Source organism: Salvelinus sp. IW2-2015, linkage group LG11 (genome assembly GCF_002910315.2).
Source record: "Salvelinus sp. IW2-2015 linkage group LG11, ASM291031v2, whole genome shotgun sequence".
Taxonomy (NCBI): Eukaryota; Metazoa; Chordata; class Actinopteri; order Salmoniformes; family Salmonidae; genus Salvelinus; species Salvelinus sp. IW2-2015.
Genome location: NC_036851.1, coordinates 6,649,816 through 6,668,836, shown reverse-complemented (window position 1 = coordinate 6,668,836; position 19,021 = coordinate 6,649,816). Strand labels below are relative to the sequence as shown.

The window sequence follows — 19,021 nt, the reverse complement described above, 5'->3', positions numbered from 1 at the left end:
MAAACACTGTTTCCCATGTTCGATGAACAAGCATGGGGTGGCAGGTAGCTTAGTGGTTAGAGCATTGGACTAGAAACCGAAAGGTTGCAAGATCGAATCCCTGAGCTGACAAGGTAAAAATATGTTGTTCTGCCCCTGAACAAGGCATTTAACCCACTGTTCCGAGGCTGTCATTGAAAATAAGAATTTGTTCTTAACTGACTTAAATAAAGTTTATTTTTTATTTTTTATGAACCATAAACAATTAATGACCTGTGGAAATGTCATTAAGACACTAACAGCTTACAGACCGTAGGCAATTAAGGTCACAGTTATAAAAACTCAGACTTAGGCCTTCTACTGACTCTGAAAAACACCAAAAGAAAGATGCCCAGGGTCCCTGCTCGTCTGCGTGAACGTGCTTTAGGCATGATGCAAGGAGGCATGAGGACTGCAGATGTGGCCAGGGCAATAAACTGCAATGTCCGTACTGTGAGACGCCTAAGACAGCGCTACAGGGAGACAGGACGGACAGCTGATCGTCCTCGCAGTGGCAGACCATGTGTAACAACACCTGCCCAGAATCGGTACATCCGAACATCACACCTGCGGGACAGGTACAGGATGGCAACAACAACTGCCCGAGTTACACCAGGAACGCACAATCAGTGCTCAGACTGTCCGCAATAGGCTGAGAGAGGCTGGACTGAGGGCTTGTAAGCCTGTTGTAAGGCAGGTCCTCACCTGGCAACAACGTCGCCTATGGGCACAAACCCACTGTCGCTGGACCAGACAGGACTGCCAAAAAGTGCTCTTCACTGACGAGTCGTGCTTTTGTCTCACCGGGGGTGATGGTCGGATTCGCGTTTATCTTCGAAGGAATGAGCGTTACACCGAGGCCTGTACTCTGGAGCGGGATCGATTTGGAGGTGGAGGGTCCGTCATGGTCTGGGGCGGTGTGTCACAGCATCATCGGACTGAGCTTGTTGTCATTGCAGGCAATCTCAACGCTGTGCGTTACAGGGAAGACATCCTCCACCCTCATGCGGTACCCTTCCTGCAGGCTCATCCTGACATAACCCTCCAGCATGACAATCCCACCAGCCATACTGCTCATTTTGTGTGTGAGATTTCCTGCAAGACAGGAATGTCAGTGTTCTGCCATGGCCAGCGAAGAGCCCGGAGCTCAGTCCCATTGAGCACGTCTGGGACCGGAGGGTCAGGGCTAGGGCCATTCCCCCCAGAAATGTCCGGGAACTTGCAGGTGCCTTGGTGGAAGAGTGGGGCAACATCTCACTGCAAGAACTGGCAAATCTGGTGCAGTCCATGAGGAAGAGATGCACTGCAGTACTTAATGCAGCTGGTGGCCACACCAGATACTGACTGTAACTTTTGATTTTGACCCCCCTTTGTTCAAGGACACATTATTTCTGTTAGTCACATGTCTGTGGAACTTGTTCAGTTGTTGAATCTTGTTATGTTCATACAAATATTTAAACGTTAAGTTTGCTGAAAATAAACGCAGTTGACAGTGAGAGTGAGATTTCTTTTTTTGCTGAGTTTATCATACCAAGACGTGTGAACCTCTTAGCATTTTATAGACGCACAAATATCATACCCCCACCAAAAAAGCTAACCTCCATATCAGATTGTGTAGAAATGGCGAAAATGAGCTTTAGATGCCCAAATAATTCTGAGGTAGGTTATGTCTCCCCAGTTCTAAAACAAAGTTGCGCACCTGGATCTGAGGAACCATTTTAGCAGCTGCAGAGTAACTTGCTTGGCCCTAACCYCTGCTCCGTAATGGCTGTGTGTCAACCTGCCTCTCCTCATGGTGTGCCAGTTGGGGTTGCCTGTCGAATAGCCTCCTGCTGCTCCACCGACAGCGCCATGCCAGCTAGGTGCCCTTGTTTTTTTTAACAGACAGGGATGACAGGGAGGGTAGCGGTTGTTCTGGCTCAAGTTCAAGGAGCCATGACATTCCACTGAAAATGCCCTTGTAGAGTGTTGACAGCTGTGTAGAACACATTGTATTGCTAAGATGCTCAAACTTCACTTAATAGCTACACTCACTGACACAGGAGAAACTTTATCCCTCATGCTTGCTCTGACCAAACCGGTTAGTTGCCTCTCACTATAGCTGCATTTTCCACATGGCCAGAGTTATAGAGGTCTTCTCCCCTTTTAATGCTCTTATGCTCATCCTTAAAAAAATGCCATAAGTTCTGAAATAGACACCAAAGTCAACATAGTGTACAAACAATTACAGTATCTAGTCTAAGTAATACAAAATCATTTTTTGATCTACTGCTCTGCTAACTAGCTAGCTAAAGTGTAATCAGTGGCTAGATAAGATAGAGAAAGGGGTCGGGAAGAAGTTTCACACTTCAATACATTTCAATACATCACATGGATTCTTCATGGATTGGGCACAGGTCTCTGATCGCGCTGGTGAACGGTAGCTGACAGTGTCGACTAGAGACGACGTGCAGGAGCTTCCTACAGGAATTCATAGTCTTGATGAGGTCTTCTCTGTCGCTAAAAGTGGAGGCTCCTCAGAGGAGGAAGGGGAGGACCATCCTCCTCAGTGAATTTCATAAAAATAAACATAGTGAAACAACAATAAAGTAATCCTTTTTAGATAAAACTATACTAAATATATTTGCATGTCACTAAATAATTTATTAAAACACACTGTTCTACAATGAAGGTCTACATTAGCCTCACCAGCCCTCTGTAGGGTAGCACCATGGTGTAGCCGGAGGACAGCTAGTTTTCGTCCTCTTCAGGGTACATAGGCAATACAAAACCTAGGAGGCTCGTGCTTGTCACCCCCTTCCATAGACTTACACAGTAATAAGAACAATTTATAGAGGACGTCCTCCAACCTATCAGAGCTCTTGCAGCATGAACTGACATGTTGTCCAACCAATAGAATGAATCAGAGAATTAATCTAGTACTGAAAGCATACGTTATAGCTAGTTAGCACTGCAGTGCATAAAATGTGGTGAGTAGTTGACTCAAAGACAGAGAAAGACAAGAGTTGAACAATTTTTAAAAAATGCATTCCTAAAAAAATGAAGAAGCAAGAGAGAGAGAACTATAGCTATATTTAGGTGTATTTTTTCCCCATTTACTTAGCTAGCGAATTCAGCTAGCTAGTTAACCTACTCAAACACCCGGCTCAAACAGAGAGGGATGCTATGTTAGCTAGCTGGCTATCTAACACTGGAACTCTTCCAAGTCAATGTAAGTTTTATAAATTTATTGCCACCGCGGCCCGCTGGCTTGACTGTTAAACTACTTGCTGCTGACTGTATACTGTACTGCATGATTGTAGCAGGTTCACTAATGTGTTAGTTGTAGTAGCTATACTGAACAAAAATATAAATGCAACATAGAACAATTTCAACAATTTTCCTGAGTTACAGTTCATATAACGAAATCAGTCAATTGAAATAAATTCTTTAGGTCCTAATCTATGGATTTCACATGACTGGGCAGGGGACCAACCCAGCCAATCAGAATTAGTTTTCCCCCACAAAAGGGCTTTAATACAGACAGATATACTCCTCAGTTTCATCAGCTGTCCGGGTGGCTGGTCTCAGAGATCCCGCAGGTGAAGACGACGGATGTGGAGGTCCTGGGCTGGCGTGGTTACACGTGGTCTACAGTTGTGAGGCCGGTTGAACATACTGCCAAAGTCTCTAAAATTACGTTGGAGGCGGCTTATGGTAGAGAAATGAACATTCAATTCTCTGGCAACAGCTCTGGTGGACATTCCTGCATTCAGCAAGCCAATTGCATGCTCCCTCAAACCTTGAGACATCTGTGGCATCTGTGTGACAAAACTGCACATTTTAGAGGGGCCTTTGTGTAATGATCATGTTTAATCAGCCATGTTTAATCAGCCACACCTGTCAGGTGGATGGATTAACATGGCAAAGGAGAAATGCTCACTAACAGGGATATAAACAAATTTGAAAGAAAAGCTTTTTGTGCGCATGGAACATTTCTGGGATCATTTATTTCAGGTCATTAAAAATGGGACCATCACTTTACATGTTGCGTTTATTTTTGTTCAGTATATGTTGACTGAAGTCCACAAGGAAAGGGAAAAGGTGAGAGGAGGAGAGCACATGAAGGAATTATCCAACAATCAAAAAGATCATGCTGTTTGTATGTGGCTGCTATGAAAGTCATCTGGGGCACCACGGGAAAATGTATTTACTGAGTTACCGTTTCCAGAATGAACTCAAAAATATCAGAATATCTCAATATACTATCCGTCATCCATCAATCATTTGCTCCTATTTCCGTCTCATTCTGAACGTCGTAATAACCTATAAATCTGCACAAACCCTAGTCTCCATGATGAATCAGCGATACACAAATTGGCTTAATTATTTTTTTGCTAACTAAATAATCACACAGAATTAGATAAACACACACAGGATAGATTATGTGTTGATTACTAACAATGCAATGAAAAGTCCCTAGTGGACTAACCCGATATGACGGCTTGGTACACAATTCAACGGGATGGGGAAAGAAAGAGCGGGAGAAGGAGAGACAAAGGAATTCAACTATTACACATACAGTTGAATAATACGCTCATCGTAAATATGGATATTTAGCACCCTAACAACCGCTCATTCGTATTTAGAAATGAAATGTACATATTTATGCTTGTATGTCTTTGTTGTCTCTCTCTGGTGAAATCGCCTGATCAGTCTGTGACGAATAGTTTGACAGAAAGTCTCTGGTTGTCCACCAGAGGTCACCATGTCTAGTCATTTCTAGTCATAGCTTCTTGGTCTTGGAGTGTCTGTTAGAACAGGTCTTCCAGAAGTGTACCACGCGGTGTTCAGCGGGCCTTGTCCTTCACTCTGTTTGATTAGAACAGATACCTATAGTGGTGAGAGGAAATTGTTCTTTGTCTCTCATCTTCAGGCCGAGTTTCCTAGGCTAAAAGTGCATAAACAGCTGCAGACTGAATGTCCCTGTGTAGTCTTCTTCGAGAGAGTTTCAAAGGGTTTAACCATTTTCTGGTATGTTCATCTTTAAACCATTTTGTAACACATTCAGCTCGTACTGCACGCATACTTATCTTTATTTTAAACCATTTCTCAGCGCTGTCTGGTCTGTAGAAATTCCAACCATGTCAACGTGTGGATGATCCTCACGCTCTCAGGTCTAAATGGTTGACTATTCAGGGTACAGCTAAGACCACTGTACACACCGGCAACAACCCGGCATGTTTTGGTCTCATACACTGGTTCTCAATCCTGGTCCTTGGGACCCAAAGGGGTGCACATTTTTGTTTTTGCCCTAGTACTACACAGCTGATTCAAATGATCAACTTATCAAAAGGCTTTGATTATTTGAATCAGGTGGGTAGTACTAGGGCAAAAACAAAAATGTGCACCCCTTTGGGTCCCCAGGACCAGGATTGAGAACCACTGGTCTAATATGTTAATTCTTTAGGAGTCCTTTATAAGCTATCTGGCAAAAGGGGCGTTCCCTCCTTTTTGCATAATGTCTGTGCTCGCGTGGGCTTGGTTACTGACTTGGTTACTGACATGAAAAACTATTCTCATCTAGGCTAAAGGCTAAAATCACATTTCATCTTCTCACAAATAGTTCAATATTTAATCATATAAATTCCACAACATTTAGATGTAAATCTAATAACTGGGATATATACATTTGTAGAATTACAGTTATTTGGTTACACCGTCCTTAATGACTTATTTGACATGATAATTGTTTAGAGCCCCACCAACCATTTCCCACATTATTTACATTATAAATATTGTTTCAATGTCCAAACTTTTGATGTTAAAGTTTTGGCCAAGTATCTRTCTGTTGTAACACTCAGACATTCCATTTTCAATACTGCAGAGCCCAATGGCAGGTATTTATGATCCGGTTGTTAAGTCATAAAWCCGGGCCAACTTCCTCCCTCTCCCCATCTGCAGGAGGAGCTGACCCACTGTAACCTGATCCTTCGAATCCTCACAAGAGAGTCATGACAGTCCCCCTCTGGTGGATTCAACTTGGAAGGATCCTGCAAGTTGCAACCCACCATAAGAATGACCATCGGATGTCCTGGTTTGTGGATCAGCATAGCAGTGGCAAGTCGGTTAGGACATCTACTTTGTGAATGACACAAGTCATTTTTCCAACAATTGTTTACAGACAGATTATTTCACTTATAATTCACTGTATCACAATTCCAGTGGGTCAGAAGTTTACATACATGAAGTTGACTGTGCCTTTAAACAGCTTGGAAAATTCCAGGAAATTATGTCATGGCTTTAGAAGCTTCTGATAGGCTAATTGACATCATTTGAGTCAATTGGAGGTGTACCTGTGGATGTATTTCAAGGCCTACCTTCAAACTCAGTGCCTCTTTGCTTGACATCATGGGAAAATCTAAATAAATCAGCCAAGACCTCAGGAAAAAAAATTGTCTGGTCCATCCTTGGGAGCAATTTCCAAACGRCCAAAGGTACCACGTTCATCTGTACAAACAATAGTACGCAAGTATAAACACCATGGGACCACGCAGACGTCATACCGCTCAGGAAGGAGACGCGTTCTGTCTCCTAGAGATGAATGCACTTTGGTGCGAAAAGTGCAACTTAATCCCAGAACAACAGCCTTGTGAAGATGCTGGAGGAAACAGGTACAAAAGTATCTATATCCACAGTAAAACGAGTCCTATATCAGCATAACCTGAAAGGCCTCTCAGCAAGGAAGAAGCCACTGCTCCAAAACCGCCATAAAAAAGTCAGACTACGGTTTGCAACTGCACATGGAGACAAAGATCGTACTTTTTGGAGAAATGTCCTCTGGTCTGATGAAACAAAAATAGAACTGTTTGGCCATAATGACCATTGTTATGTTTGGAGGAAAAAGGGGGATGCTTGCAAGCCGAAGAACACCATCCAAACCGTGAAGCACGGGGGTGGCAGCATCATGTTGTGGGGGTGCTTTGCTGCAGGAGGGACTGGGGCACTTCACAAAATAGATGGCATCATGAGGAAAGAAAATTATGTGGATATATTGAAGCAACATCTCAAGACATCAGTCAGGAAGTTGAAGCTTGGTCGCAAATGGGTCTTCCAAATGGATAATGACCCCAAGCATACTTCCAAAATTGTGGCAAAATGGCTTAAGGACAACAAAGTCAAGGTATTGGAGTGGCCATCAAAGCCCTGACCTCAATCCCATAGAAAATTTGTGGGCACAACTGAAAAAGCGTGTGTGAGCAAGGAGGTCTACTAACCTGACTCAGTTGCACCACCTCTGTCAGGAGGAATGGGCCAAAATTCACCCAACTTATTGTGGGAAGCTTGTGGAAGGCTACCTGAAACGTTTGACCCAAGTTAAACAATTTAAAGGCAATGCTACCAAATGCTAATTGAAAGTATGTAAACTTCTGGGAATGGGAATGTGATGAATGAAATAAAAGCTGAAATAAATCATTTTCTCTACTATTATTCTGACATTTCACATTCTTAAAATAAAGTGGTGATCCTAACAGACCTAAGACAGGGAATTTTTACTAGGATTAAATGTCAGGAATTGTGAAAAACTGAGTTTAAATGTATTTGGCTAAGGTGTATGTAAACTTCCGACGTCAACTGTACATAGGGGCAATACCAGAATAAAGTATCTATTGATTCTGTCTCTTCGCAACAAAATCTACAGAGATGAGATATATAAGCACTCTGTTGGTGGCAAAAAATMTATGTAATTTTAATTGAAAAACTCTAAGTGATGAGAGTGTAGTTTTTGTACCAGATAATAAACCATGTGCCATGGAATTGGTACATCGAAAATCTCCTCCCATTTATTTTGCAACCTGTATGGTGCAGCTGTCAACATTTTTGTCCTCAGATGAAACTGGTATACTTTTATATTTATGCCAGTTCCTTTCAGCCAATTTGTATTTTTAATATATGGCAGGCAAACAAGTTCCCTACCTTCTCCTTTTTCCACTTGCCTCCTCCATTTTTGTGGTAGTGCTGCAATCAGTAATTCCCATATATTTTCGATAACTGCATATGTGACATAACTCATCCATTTCTATTTAGTATCATTAATAAATATATATATATTTTTAAATTATTCCATAAAGAATGTTTTTTTTAAATTAATCAATATATTTGAGTTTAACCATAACATTTGCTGTAATATTTGTTTTATCTTTTCTGGAGGACAAAACTGAAAATGTAAACAACTTGTTTAAGAAAGGGCGATACTTTAAACAAAATTTCATTTTCAATTAGTCGGAAATGAAAAGTTGTAATCTGTATGAAGGCAAACAGGCAATTTTTGAACAAAGGATGAGCCTTTCTTAATAATCTACTGGAAAACCATTTTGGGTTTAAGTATAACTTATGTATGAGTGAAACTTTTTGTGAGAGGTTTAAAGCTTTAGAATTTAATAATTTTAGCCCCCCAAACTCATATTCATTATATAAATAGACACGTTTAATTTTGTCTGGCTTAGCATTCCAAATAAAATGAAATATTTTTTGCTCATATGATTTAAAAAATAAGTCATCCGGAGTAGGCATTGCCATTAGTAAGTAAGTAAACTGTGATAGGACCAAAGAGTTCATCAATCTGATTTTTCCATAAATAGACAAGTATTTACCTCTCCATGGTTGCAGAATCTTATCTATTTTTGCTAACTCTCTATTGAAATTAATGATGGTAAGTTGATTTATATTTTTGAAGATGTGAATACCAAGTATGTCTACTTCACCATCCGCCCATTTTATAGGTAAACTACAAGGTAGTGTAAACACTGTATTTTTTTACGATCCAATACATAATATGGTACACTTGTCATAATTAGGTTTTAACCCAGAGAGGCTAGAAAAGTGATCAAGATCTTCAATGAGACTGTGCAGGGATCCAGATTGTGGATTTAAGAAAAAAAATAGAYTCATTGGCATACATTGACACTTGTTTTTATCCCCCTGGATTTATTGATGGATCCAATTTTAATAGCTAGCATTGCAATGGCCATAATAAATAGACATGGAGATAATGGACAGCCTTGTTTTACTCCTCTTAAAAGCTCAATACTTTCTGATAYGTAACCATTATTTACTATTTTACATCTGGGGTTGCTGTAGATAACTTTAACCCACTGTATAATAGATTCACCAAAATTAAAGTAATCCAGGCATTTATATATAAATTCTAGTCCTCCTTTKTCAAATGCCTTTTCAAAATCTGCTAGGACGACCAGACCTGGTAAACTTCTGACCCACTGGGAATGTGATAAAATAAATAAAAGATTAAATAAATCATTCTCTCTACTATTATTCTAACATTTCACATTCTTAAAATAAAGCGGTGATCCTAACTGACCTAAGACAGGGAATGTTTATAAGGATTAAATGTCAGGAATGGTAAAAAACTGAGTTTAAATGTATTTGGATAAGGTGTATGTAAACTTCTGACTTCAACTGTAAATTATCCTGTACAAGATTTTGTACCGAATATATTACGTTGTTACAGGTGTCAAGCTTATGGGCATGTGGCAGCAGTGTGTAGGATGGAGGTTCCTAGGTGTGAGAAGTGTGCAGAAGGGCATTTATTGGATGCCAACCTCCGTTAAACCTCATCGAAGAAGAATTCTAGCGTGTACACGCTCATTCACGCTCTTTACAAACCGCTTATCGTTTGACATGGGCTGCGTTTCAAACTCATAAAAGACACACCCTCGTCCACTTAACCTCGCTTATGGCGGAATCCCTGTCACCATCTTGGACGTCGGTTCAAACGATTAGCCAAACAAGGGAAGTTCGCAACGCAAGCCCCTCAGCCCTCGTTCTTGATTGAGTTTGCAAGTGTACAATTATGTTCCCTTCGGGGCCTGAAACGCCCCATAATTCCATTCGCGATGATTGTACATCCACTAAGAAAAGTCAGCCAAAACTTAAAACCTCAACGTCAATATGGAGAAGTCAAGTGTAAGTAAAAACGAATGTAAAAAGGTTCGAAATTGTGCTGCTAATGCACATGATGGCACAAACACATCTCATAAAAGTAATGTTTTTGTTTGGTTAGCTTTTGGAAATTGTAMAAATAAAACATTTTCCTTCTTCAGAAGTTCCACTTAGGCAGGCTAACGTTAGTTATTTAATTAATTCGCTAGCTATCATACAGTAGGTGTATATTAATAATTGTATTAATATAATGTAATATAATATAATGTAATATAAGTAGACATGCAATCATAATTGACTGTAGCGCATATAAAGCAACCACAAGCTACCAGTGGCTGAAAACACAATCATCCCGGGATGAATGAGTGACGAATTTCCAGACAAGGGCGGTCCATTCAAAAATAATTCCTTCTTCCCTTGCCCTGCAAGTGTATACTCGTCCGAAGTCATGATACGTCATCAGAAGTGTCCACTTAATTTGAGGGCTGAGGGGATAGGGTGTGTATTTTAAGTGTTTGGAATGCAGCCATGGACTTAATGGTCGTTTCTRGCCGAATTGTTAATGTGCAGGCCGTCAAATCAAGGGCACTCCTTCGATTTAAAGTTAGGTTTGACGAAAATCTAAAAGTGTCAGTTTGTCACTTTCACGAGGTTGGAGTAATATCATGTTCAACTACATAAGACATTGGCTCGAATGTAGGTTGTGCCTTTAGATTTCAAGAAAATGAACAACTACGGAATCTTTTTTCACTTCTCATATTGACTTCTCAAACCCCGGCATGGTCTGTTTCGCAAGCGTTCCCGGAAGTATCGCGATGTTGCGCCTCTGGGTATATAAACTCTGTGGTTCAGCCATAATTATGACTTCGTGGCTGTGGTAACTAGTGACTACCGCTCCAAGTGTGTCCCTTATCCGCATGTGGGAGGAGCTGTTTGGGGTGTTGTGGATCTATCTGTAAAGGGAAAAAAATTCAGTGGGAGTGATAGTCAGCGCTTCTGTTTCTTATTGACATATTACAGTTCAAATTGATACGAATTGAAATAGCTAACTATAGCCATGCCTGGAATAGATAAATTACCAATAGAGGAGACATTCGAGGACAGTCCGCAGGTAATATATTTCACGCTATGCTCTGTAGCCTGCTAGCTTTATCTCTCGTCTTTGTGCCATGCAAAAGCGCAGCAAAAGCTAGCCCTGCTAACTCGCTCGAGCAAGCATCAAGAGTTGTCAAATGGCTCAAAAAGTGATAACTGGCCTCGTCATATTTGCCAGCTGTTAATGGTATTAGCTATTTATGCAACATTATTAATATCGGTCTTTGCACCACCTGCTAAAAGTATGCACGCCAATGGTTTTCTAGTTAAACACATCACACACCCTTGTGTTGATGAACACATAAATGAGCTACTGCCAGGTTACGTGACCATCCTTACTCTAGCTGGTTGGCTACTGTTAGTCTCTGGCAGCGTGCACCACTTTCTCCTGTCTAGGGACGAGGTTGCCTAATAACAAAGCACAGAATGTTTAATGAAATTACGTTTCAACATACTCTACCAGTTGTCTGTGTGGTTGGTCCTTCAGCTGGTCGACATTTTAGTTTTTAAATATCCACAAGAAACTATTATTCACCCGACTTTTTGGAGCGCATGTACTGAGGTTGAAATTTATATCACCTGGCACATGCGCAAACATTCCTTACCCCAGGATACTACAACTGGTGACTATCCGGGAGAATAAAGAAAAGGACCACTCTGTTGCTGCGTAAATCTTATAGATTTATTGACGGGACAAGTAAACAATCAGAGTTATGCAGCAACAGAGTGCTCCTTTTTGTATTATCCTGGATAGTCACCAGTTGAAGTATCCTGGGGTAAGGAATGTTTTGGGGATTTTCAAGTCCCTCAGTCTAGTACCTGATTTCCCCTTTTTAATTTAAGCTGGGCTGAAGCGCGTTTGGGTATACCTTCGTTCCATTGATATACAGTACCAGTCAAAAGTTTGGACYCACCTACTTATTCAAGGGTTTTTCTTTATTTTTACTATTTTCTACATTGTAAAATAATAGTGAAGACAAAACTATGAAATAACACATATGGAATCATGTAGTAACCAAAAAAGTGTTAACTTCGTCAGGCTGCAGGGCGGTGCCGGTACACTTATGACAACATCCAGCTCAAGTGCAGGGCGCGAAATTCAAAATGTATTTTTTAGAAATATTTAACTTTCACACATTAACAAGTCCAATACAGCATTTGAAAGATAAACATCTTGTGAATCCAGCCAACATGTCCGATTTTTAAAATGTTTTACAGCGAAAACACCACGTATATTTATGTTAGCTCACCAACAAATAGAAAAAAGGACAGACATTTTTCACAGCACAGGTAGCATGCACAAAGCCAACCTAACTAACCAAGATCCAACCAAACTAACCTAGAAACAACTTCATCAGATGACAGTCATAACATGTTACAACAATAAATCTATGTTTTGTTCGAAAAATGTGCATATTTGGAGTATAAATCAGTTTTACATTGATGCTACCATCACAGCTACCGTCAGATATAGCACCGAAGCAACCAGAGTAATTACAGACACCAATGTCAAATACCTAAATACTCATCAAAAACATTTCTGAAAAATATATGGTGTATAGCAAATGAAAGACAAAGATCTTGTGAATACAGCCAATATTTCCGAATTTTTTAAGTGTTTTACAGCGAAACACAATATAGCGTTATATTAGCTTACTACAATAGCTAACACACAACAGCATTGATTCCAGGTAATCGGTAGCGATAGCACAGTTCGACAGATATATGAAATATCATCCCAAAATGGGTATACTTTTGCTGATCTTCCATCAGAATGTTGTACAAGGGTCCTTTGTCCAGAACCGTCTTTGTTTGGGTTTAGAAAGGACCTCTTTCCCTCTTGAATTAGCAAGCACACTGGCCAAGTGGTGCTAAGCTCTCCATCCTGAACAAAAGTTAAGACAACGCAACACGCCTAACCGTCCCGACATACATTTCAATAATCTAATAAACTATATGAAAAAAACATACTTTACGATGATATTGTAACATGTATCAAATAAAATCAAAGCCGGAGATAGATTCGCCTAATAATGACGGCTTTCCAGAAGGCGATTCCAGGTCCAACTTCGCGCTTTCGAAAAAACAAGAAATGTGCGACAAGTCATCCAAGAGATTTATTCCACTTCAGACCAAGAATAATCCATTCAATTCTTTCTCCACTTCCTCTTGACATCTAGGGGAAGGTGTATGACGTGTATGTATACCAATACGTATCATGCCCATTTATAGGCAAGCGTTTGAACAGAGACCTCGATTTCAGAAATCTCACTTCCTGTCAGGAAGTGGGCTGCAGAAGGAGTTCTGTTTCACTCAGAGAAAAAATTCAAACGGTTTTAGAAACTAGAGAGTGTTTTCTATCCAATAGTAATAATAATATGCATATTGTACGAGCAAGAATTGAGTACGAGGCCGTTTGAAATGGGCACATTTTTCCAAGTTACTCTACTGACCCTGCAGCCATAAGAAGTTAAACAAATAAAAAATATATTTGAGATCCTTCAAAGTAGCCACCCTTTGCCTCTATGACAACTTTGCAAACTCTTGGCATTCTCTCAACCAGATTCATGAGGTAGTCACCTGGAATGCATTTCAATTAACAGGTGTGCCTTGTTAATTTGTGGAATTTCTTTCCTTCTTAATGCATTTGAGCCAATCAGTTGTGTTGTGACAAGGTAGGGGTGGTATACAGAAGATAGCCCTATTTGGTAAAAGACCAAGTCCATATTATGGCAAGAACAGCTCAAAAAAGCAAAGAGAAATGACATTCCATCATTACTTTAAGATCAGTCATTCTGGAAAATTTCAAGAACTTTGAAAGTTTCTACTAGTGCAGTCCCAAAAACCATCAAGCGCTATGATGAAACTGGCAATCATGAGGACTGCCACAGGAAAGGAAGACCCAGAGTTACCTKTGATGCAGAGGATAAGTTCATTAAAGTTACCAGCCTCAGAAATTGCAGCCCAAATAAATTCTTCACAGAGTTCAAGTAACAGACACATCTCACCATCAACTTTTCAGAGGAGACTGTGAATCAGGCCTTCATGGTTGAATTGCTGCAAAGAAACCACTACCAAAGGACACCAATAATAAGAAGAGACTTGCTTGGGCCAAGAAACACAAGCAATAGACATTAGACCGGTGGAAATCTGTCCTTTGGTCTGATGAGTCCAAATTTTAGATTTTTGTGAGACGCAGATCAGGTGAATGGATGATCTCTGCATGTGTGGTTCCCACCGTGAAGCATAGAGGAGGTGTGATGGTGTGGGGATGCTTTGCCGGTGACACTGATTGTGATTTATTTAGAATTCAAGGCACACTTAACTAGCATGGCTACCACAGCATTCTGCAGGGATACGCCATCCCATCTGGTTTGCGCTTAGTGGGACTATCATTTGTTTTTCAACAGGACAATGACCCAACACACCTCCAGGCTGTGTAAGGGCTATTTGACCAAGAAGGAGAGTGATGGAGTGCTGCATCAGATGACCTGGCCTCCACAATCACCGAACCTCAACCCAATTGAGATGGTTTGAGATGAGAATCTAAAATATATTTAGATTTGTTTGACCCTTTTTAGTTACTACATGATTTCATATGTGTTATTTCATAGTTTTGATGTCTTCACTATTATTGTTTTTTGTAAAAAAAATAGTAAAAATAAAGAAAAATGAGTAGGTGTGTCCAAACTTTTGACTGGTACTGTATGTTCATGTCACCAGTCAACTCCATTACACTCAAGTTACTTTAACTTCAACCAGTGAATTCTAGTGATGGCTAGCTATGCTAGTTATTCTACCAATCTGTCTTAGTGAGTGTTAGCATGCTAATAGCACACCCTGCACATGAAAATGTTATTTTTTAACGGGTATGCAGTAGGTTGATAACTATGTCACCAACGTATGTTGTATCAGACATTTCAAACAACATCCCCAGCTAATGCAATAACAGTCATTGTATTTAATTTAAGAGAATGAACAAGATTTATCAAGGCAACCTTTGGCCTAATTTGACTGGGTGCCAACGGCAGATGTAGTTTTTTTTTTTRATCTGTAACCCCAGTATGATCCATGTGAGCGCAGCGAAAGTTCACTCCGTGAGGAAGCGCTGTAGTTGGTCGCCTAAGACATTTAAATTCAGGTTGTAACACAACAAAAGTCAAGGGCTGTGAATACTTTCTGAAGGCACTGTCATTTTTAATAATTGTACAGTACCAGTCAAAAGTTTGGACAAACCTACCCATTCAACGTTTTTTCTTTATTTTTACTATTTTCTACATTGTAGAATAATAGTGAGGACGTCAAAACTATGAAATAACACATATGGAATCATGTAGTAACCAAAAAAGTGTTAAACAAATCAACATATATTTTAGATTTGAGTTTCTTCAAAGTAGCCACCCGTTGCCTTGATGACAGCATTGCACACATGGGATTCTCTCAAACAGCTTCACCTGGAAAGTTTCCACATATGCTGAGCACTTGTTGGCTGTTTTCCTTCACTCTGCAGTCCAACTCATCCCAAACCATCTCAATTGGGTTGAGGTCAGGTGATTGTGGAGGCTAGGTCATCTGATGCAGTACTTCATCAAATCAAATTGTATTAGTCACATGCGTCGAATACAACCGATGTAGACCTTAYAGTGAAATGCTTACTTACGAGCCCCTAACCAACAATGCAGTTTTTAAAAATACGAATAAAAAATGAAAGCAACAAGTAATTAAAGAGCAGCAGTAAAATAACAATAGCGAGAACATATACAGGGGGGTACCGGTACAGAGTCAATGTGCGGGGGCACCGGTTAGTTGAGGTAATACAGTTGAAGTCCGAAGTTTACATACACTTAGGCTGWAGTCATTAAAACTTGTTTCTCAACCACTCCACAAATTTCTTCTTAACAAACTATTGTTTTGGCAAGTCGGTTAGGACATCTACTTTGTGCATGACACAAGTAATTTTTTCAACAATTGTTTACAGACAGATTATTTCACTTATAATTCACTGTATCACAATTCCAGTGGGTCAGAAGTTTACATACACTAAGTTGACTGTGCCTTTAAACAGCTTGAAAAATGTCAGAAAATGATGTCATGGCTTTAGAAGCTTCTGATAGGCTAATTGACATAATTTGAGTCAATTCGAGGTGTACCTGTGGATGTATTTAAGGCCTACCTTCAAACTCAGTGCCTCTTTGCTTGACATCATGGGAAAATCTAAAGAAATCAGCCAAGAACTCATAACAAAAATTGTAGACCTCCACAAGTCTGGTTCATCCTTGGGAGCAATTTCCAAATGCCTGAAGGTCCCACATTCATCTGTACAAACAATAGTACGCAGGTATAAACACCATGGGACCACGCAGKCGTCATACCACTCAGGAAGGAGARGCGTTCTGTCTCCTAGAGATGAACGTATTTTGGTGCAAAAAGTGCAAATCAATCCCAGAACAACACCAAAGGACCTTGTGAAGATGCTGGAGAAAACGGGTACAAAAGTATCTATATCCACAGTAAAACGAGCCCTATATCGACATAACCTGAAAGGCCACTCAGCAAGGAAGAAGCCACTGCTCCAAATCTGCCATTAAAAAGCCAGACTACGGTTTGCAACTGCACATGGGGACAAAGATCGTACTTTTTGGAGAAATGTCTTCTGGTCTGCTGAAACAAAAATAGAACTGTTTGACGAATTAATGACATCGTTATGTTTGGAGAAAAAAGGGGGAGGCTTGCAAGCTGAAGACACCATCCCAACCGTGGAAGCACGGGGGTGGCAGCATCATGTTGTGGGGGTGCTTTGCTGCAGAGGACTGGTACACTTCACAAAATAGATGGCGTCATGACGAAAGAAATTATGTGGATATTTGAAGCAACATCTCAAGACATCAGTCAGAAGTTGAGGCTTGGTCTTAAATGGGTCTTCCAAATGGACACACATGACCCCAAGCATACTTCCAAGTTTTGGCAAAATGGCTTATGGACAACAAAGTCAAGGTATTGGAGTGGCCATCACAAAGCCCTGACCTCAATCCTATAGAAAATTTGTGGACAGAACTGAAAAAGCGTGTGCGATCAAGGAGGCCTACAAACCTGACTCAGTTACACCAGCTCTGTCAGGAGGAATGGGCCAAAATTCACCCAACTTATTGTGGGAAGCTTGTGGAAGGCTACCTGAAACGTTTGACCCAATTTAAACAATTTAAAGGCAATGCTACCAAACACTAATTGAGTGTATGTAATCTTCTGACCCACTGGGATTGTGATGCAATAAATAAAAGCTGAAATAAATCATTCTCTCTACTATTATTCTGACATTTCACATTCTTAAAATAAAGTGGTGATCCTAACTGCCTTAAGACACGGAATTTTAACTAGGATTAAATGTCAGGAATTGTGAAACTGAGTTTAAATGCATTTGGCTAAGGTGTATGTAAACTTCCGACTTCAACTGTATATACATGTAGGTAGAGGTATTAAAGTGACTTTGCATAGATGATAACAACAGAGAGTAGCAGCGGTGTAAAAGGGGGAAGGGGGGGCAATGCAAATAGTCTGGGTAGCCATTTCATTAGATTTTCAGGAGTCTTATGGCTTGAAAGTAAAAAAAAAAAAAACTGTTTAGAAGCCTCTTGGACCTAGACTTGGCGCTCCGGTACCGCTTGCCATGCGGTAGCAGGGAGAACAGTCTATGACTAGAGTGGCTGGAGTCTGACAATTTTTAGGGCCTTCCTACAATTTTTAGGGCCTTCCTCTATACCTCCTGGTATAGAGGTCGTGGATGGCAGGAAGCTTTGTGCCAGTGATGTACTGGGCTGTACGCACTACCCTCTGTAGTGCCTTGCGGTTGGAGGCCAAGTGGTTGCCATACCAGACAGTGATGCAACAAGTCAGGATGCTCTCGATGGTGCAGCTGTAGAACCTTTTTAGGATCTGAGGACCCATGCGAAAACTTTTCAGTCTCCTGAGGGGGAATAGGTTTTGTCGTGCCCTCTTCATCACTCTCCTTCTTGGTCAAATAGCCCTTACACAGCCTGGAGGTGTGTTGTAGAGGTCGACCGATTATGATTTTTCAACGCCGATACCAATTATTGGAGGACCAAAAAAAGCCGATACCGATTAAATCGGCCGAATTTTGAAAATATATTTGTAATAATGACAATTACAACAATACTGAATGAACAATTATTTTAACTTAATATAATACATCAATAAAATCAATTTAGCCTCAAATAAATAATGAAACATGTTCAATTTGGTTTAAATAATGCAAAAACAAAGTGTTCCTTCGCCGGATTACGCTCCTTGGTGGCTTGCTCGAACAGGAAACACATGACAACAGCCTCACTCCTCGAAGGCATGGCCTGGTTTAGATCCTCAAAACATGCAGAGCAAGGGGAACAACAACTCCAAGTCTCCAGAGTTGAGTGATTATTAGGCGCGCACCGTAACTAGCTAAGCCTTTCACTGGCTCTCACACCAGCTAATCTGCGCGCGAGTTGATGAGGCTTGAAGTCATAGAACAGCGAATGCTTGATTATTGTGTAAGAGATGCCGTTGGCAAAACGCACGAAAGTGCTGTTTGAATGAAATAAGATACTACAGAGTGATGGATGCCTACACCGCTCAGTCAGACTGGGCTCTATCAAATCCTAGACTTAATTATAACACACAGAAATACGAGCTTAGGTATTAATATGGTTGATTCCGAAGACTATTATCCCGAAACGTTCAGTGAAATACAGAGAGCCGTTCTGTATTTTATCTAAAGGTGGCTCCAGAAGTCTAAATATTTCCTGTTACGTTGCACAACTTCAATGTTATGGTATATTACGTAAACTTCAGGCAATATGGTTTGCGCAATGAGCCAGGAGGCCCAAACTGTTGCATAGTAACCCTGGACTCTGCGTGCAATGAACAAAAGAGAAGTGTTAATATTGCCTATAACTGGATTTCTTTTAAGCTAAAATAT

General features: G+C 40.5%; 1 protein-coding gene across 3 annotated transcripts in view; it reads left to right on the top strand.

The window, feature by feature from the left end:
* Window positions 1-10,862: 10,862 nt before the first annotated feature.
* Window positions 10,863-19,021, top strand: part of LOC111969709 (DCC-interacting protein 13-alpha) — a 23,223-nt gene continuing 15,064 nt past the window's right edge. For 2 of the 3 annotated variants that reach the window (XM_023995907.3, XM_023995906.3), the window contains exon 1: window positions 10,866-11,068. In XM_023995907.3, the coding sequence (XP_023851675.1) occupies window positions 11,015-11,068 (54 nt within the window). In that variant the 5' untranslated portion in view covers window positions 10,866-11,014. Of the gene's footprint in view, window positions 11,069-19,021 lie in introns of all 3 variants that reach the window. The other variant, XM_023995908.2, reaches the window with a different exon arrangement.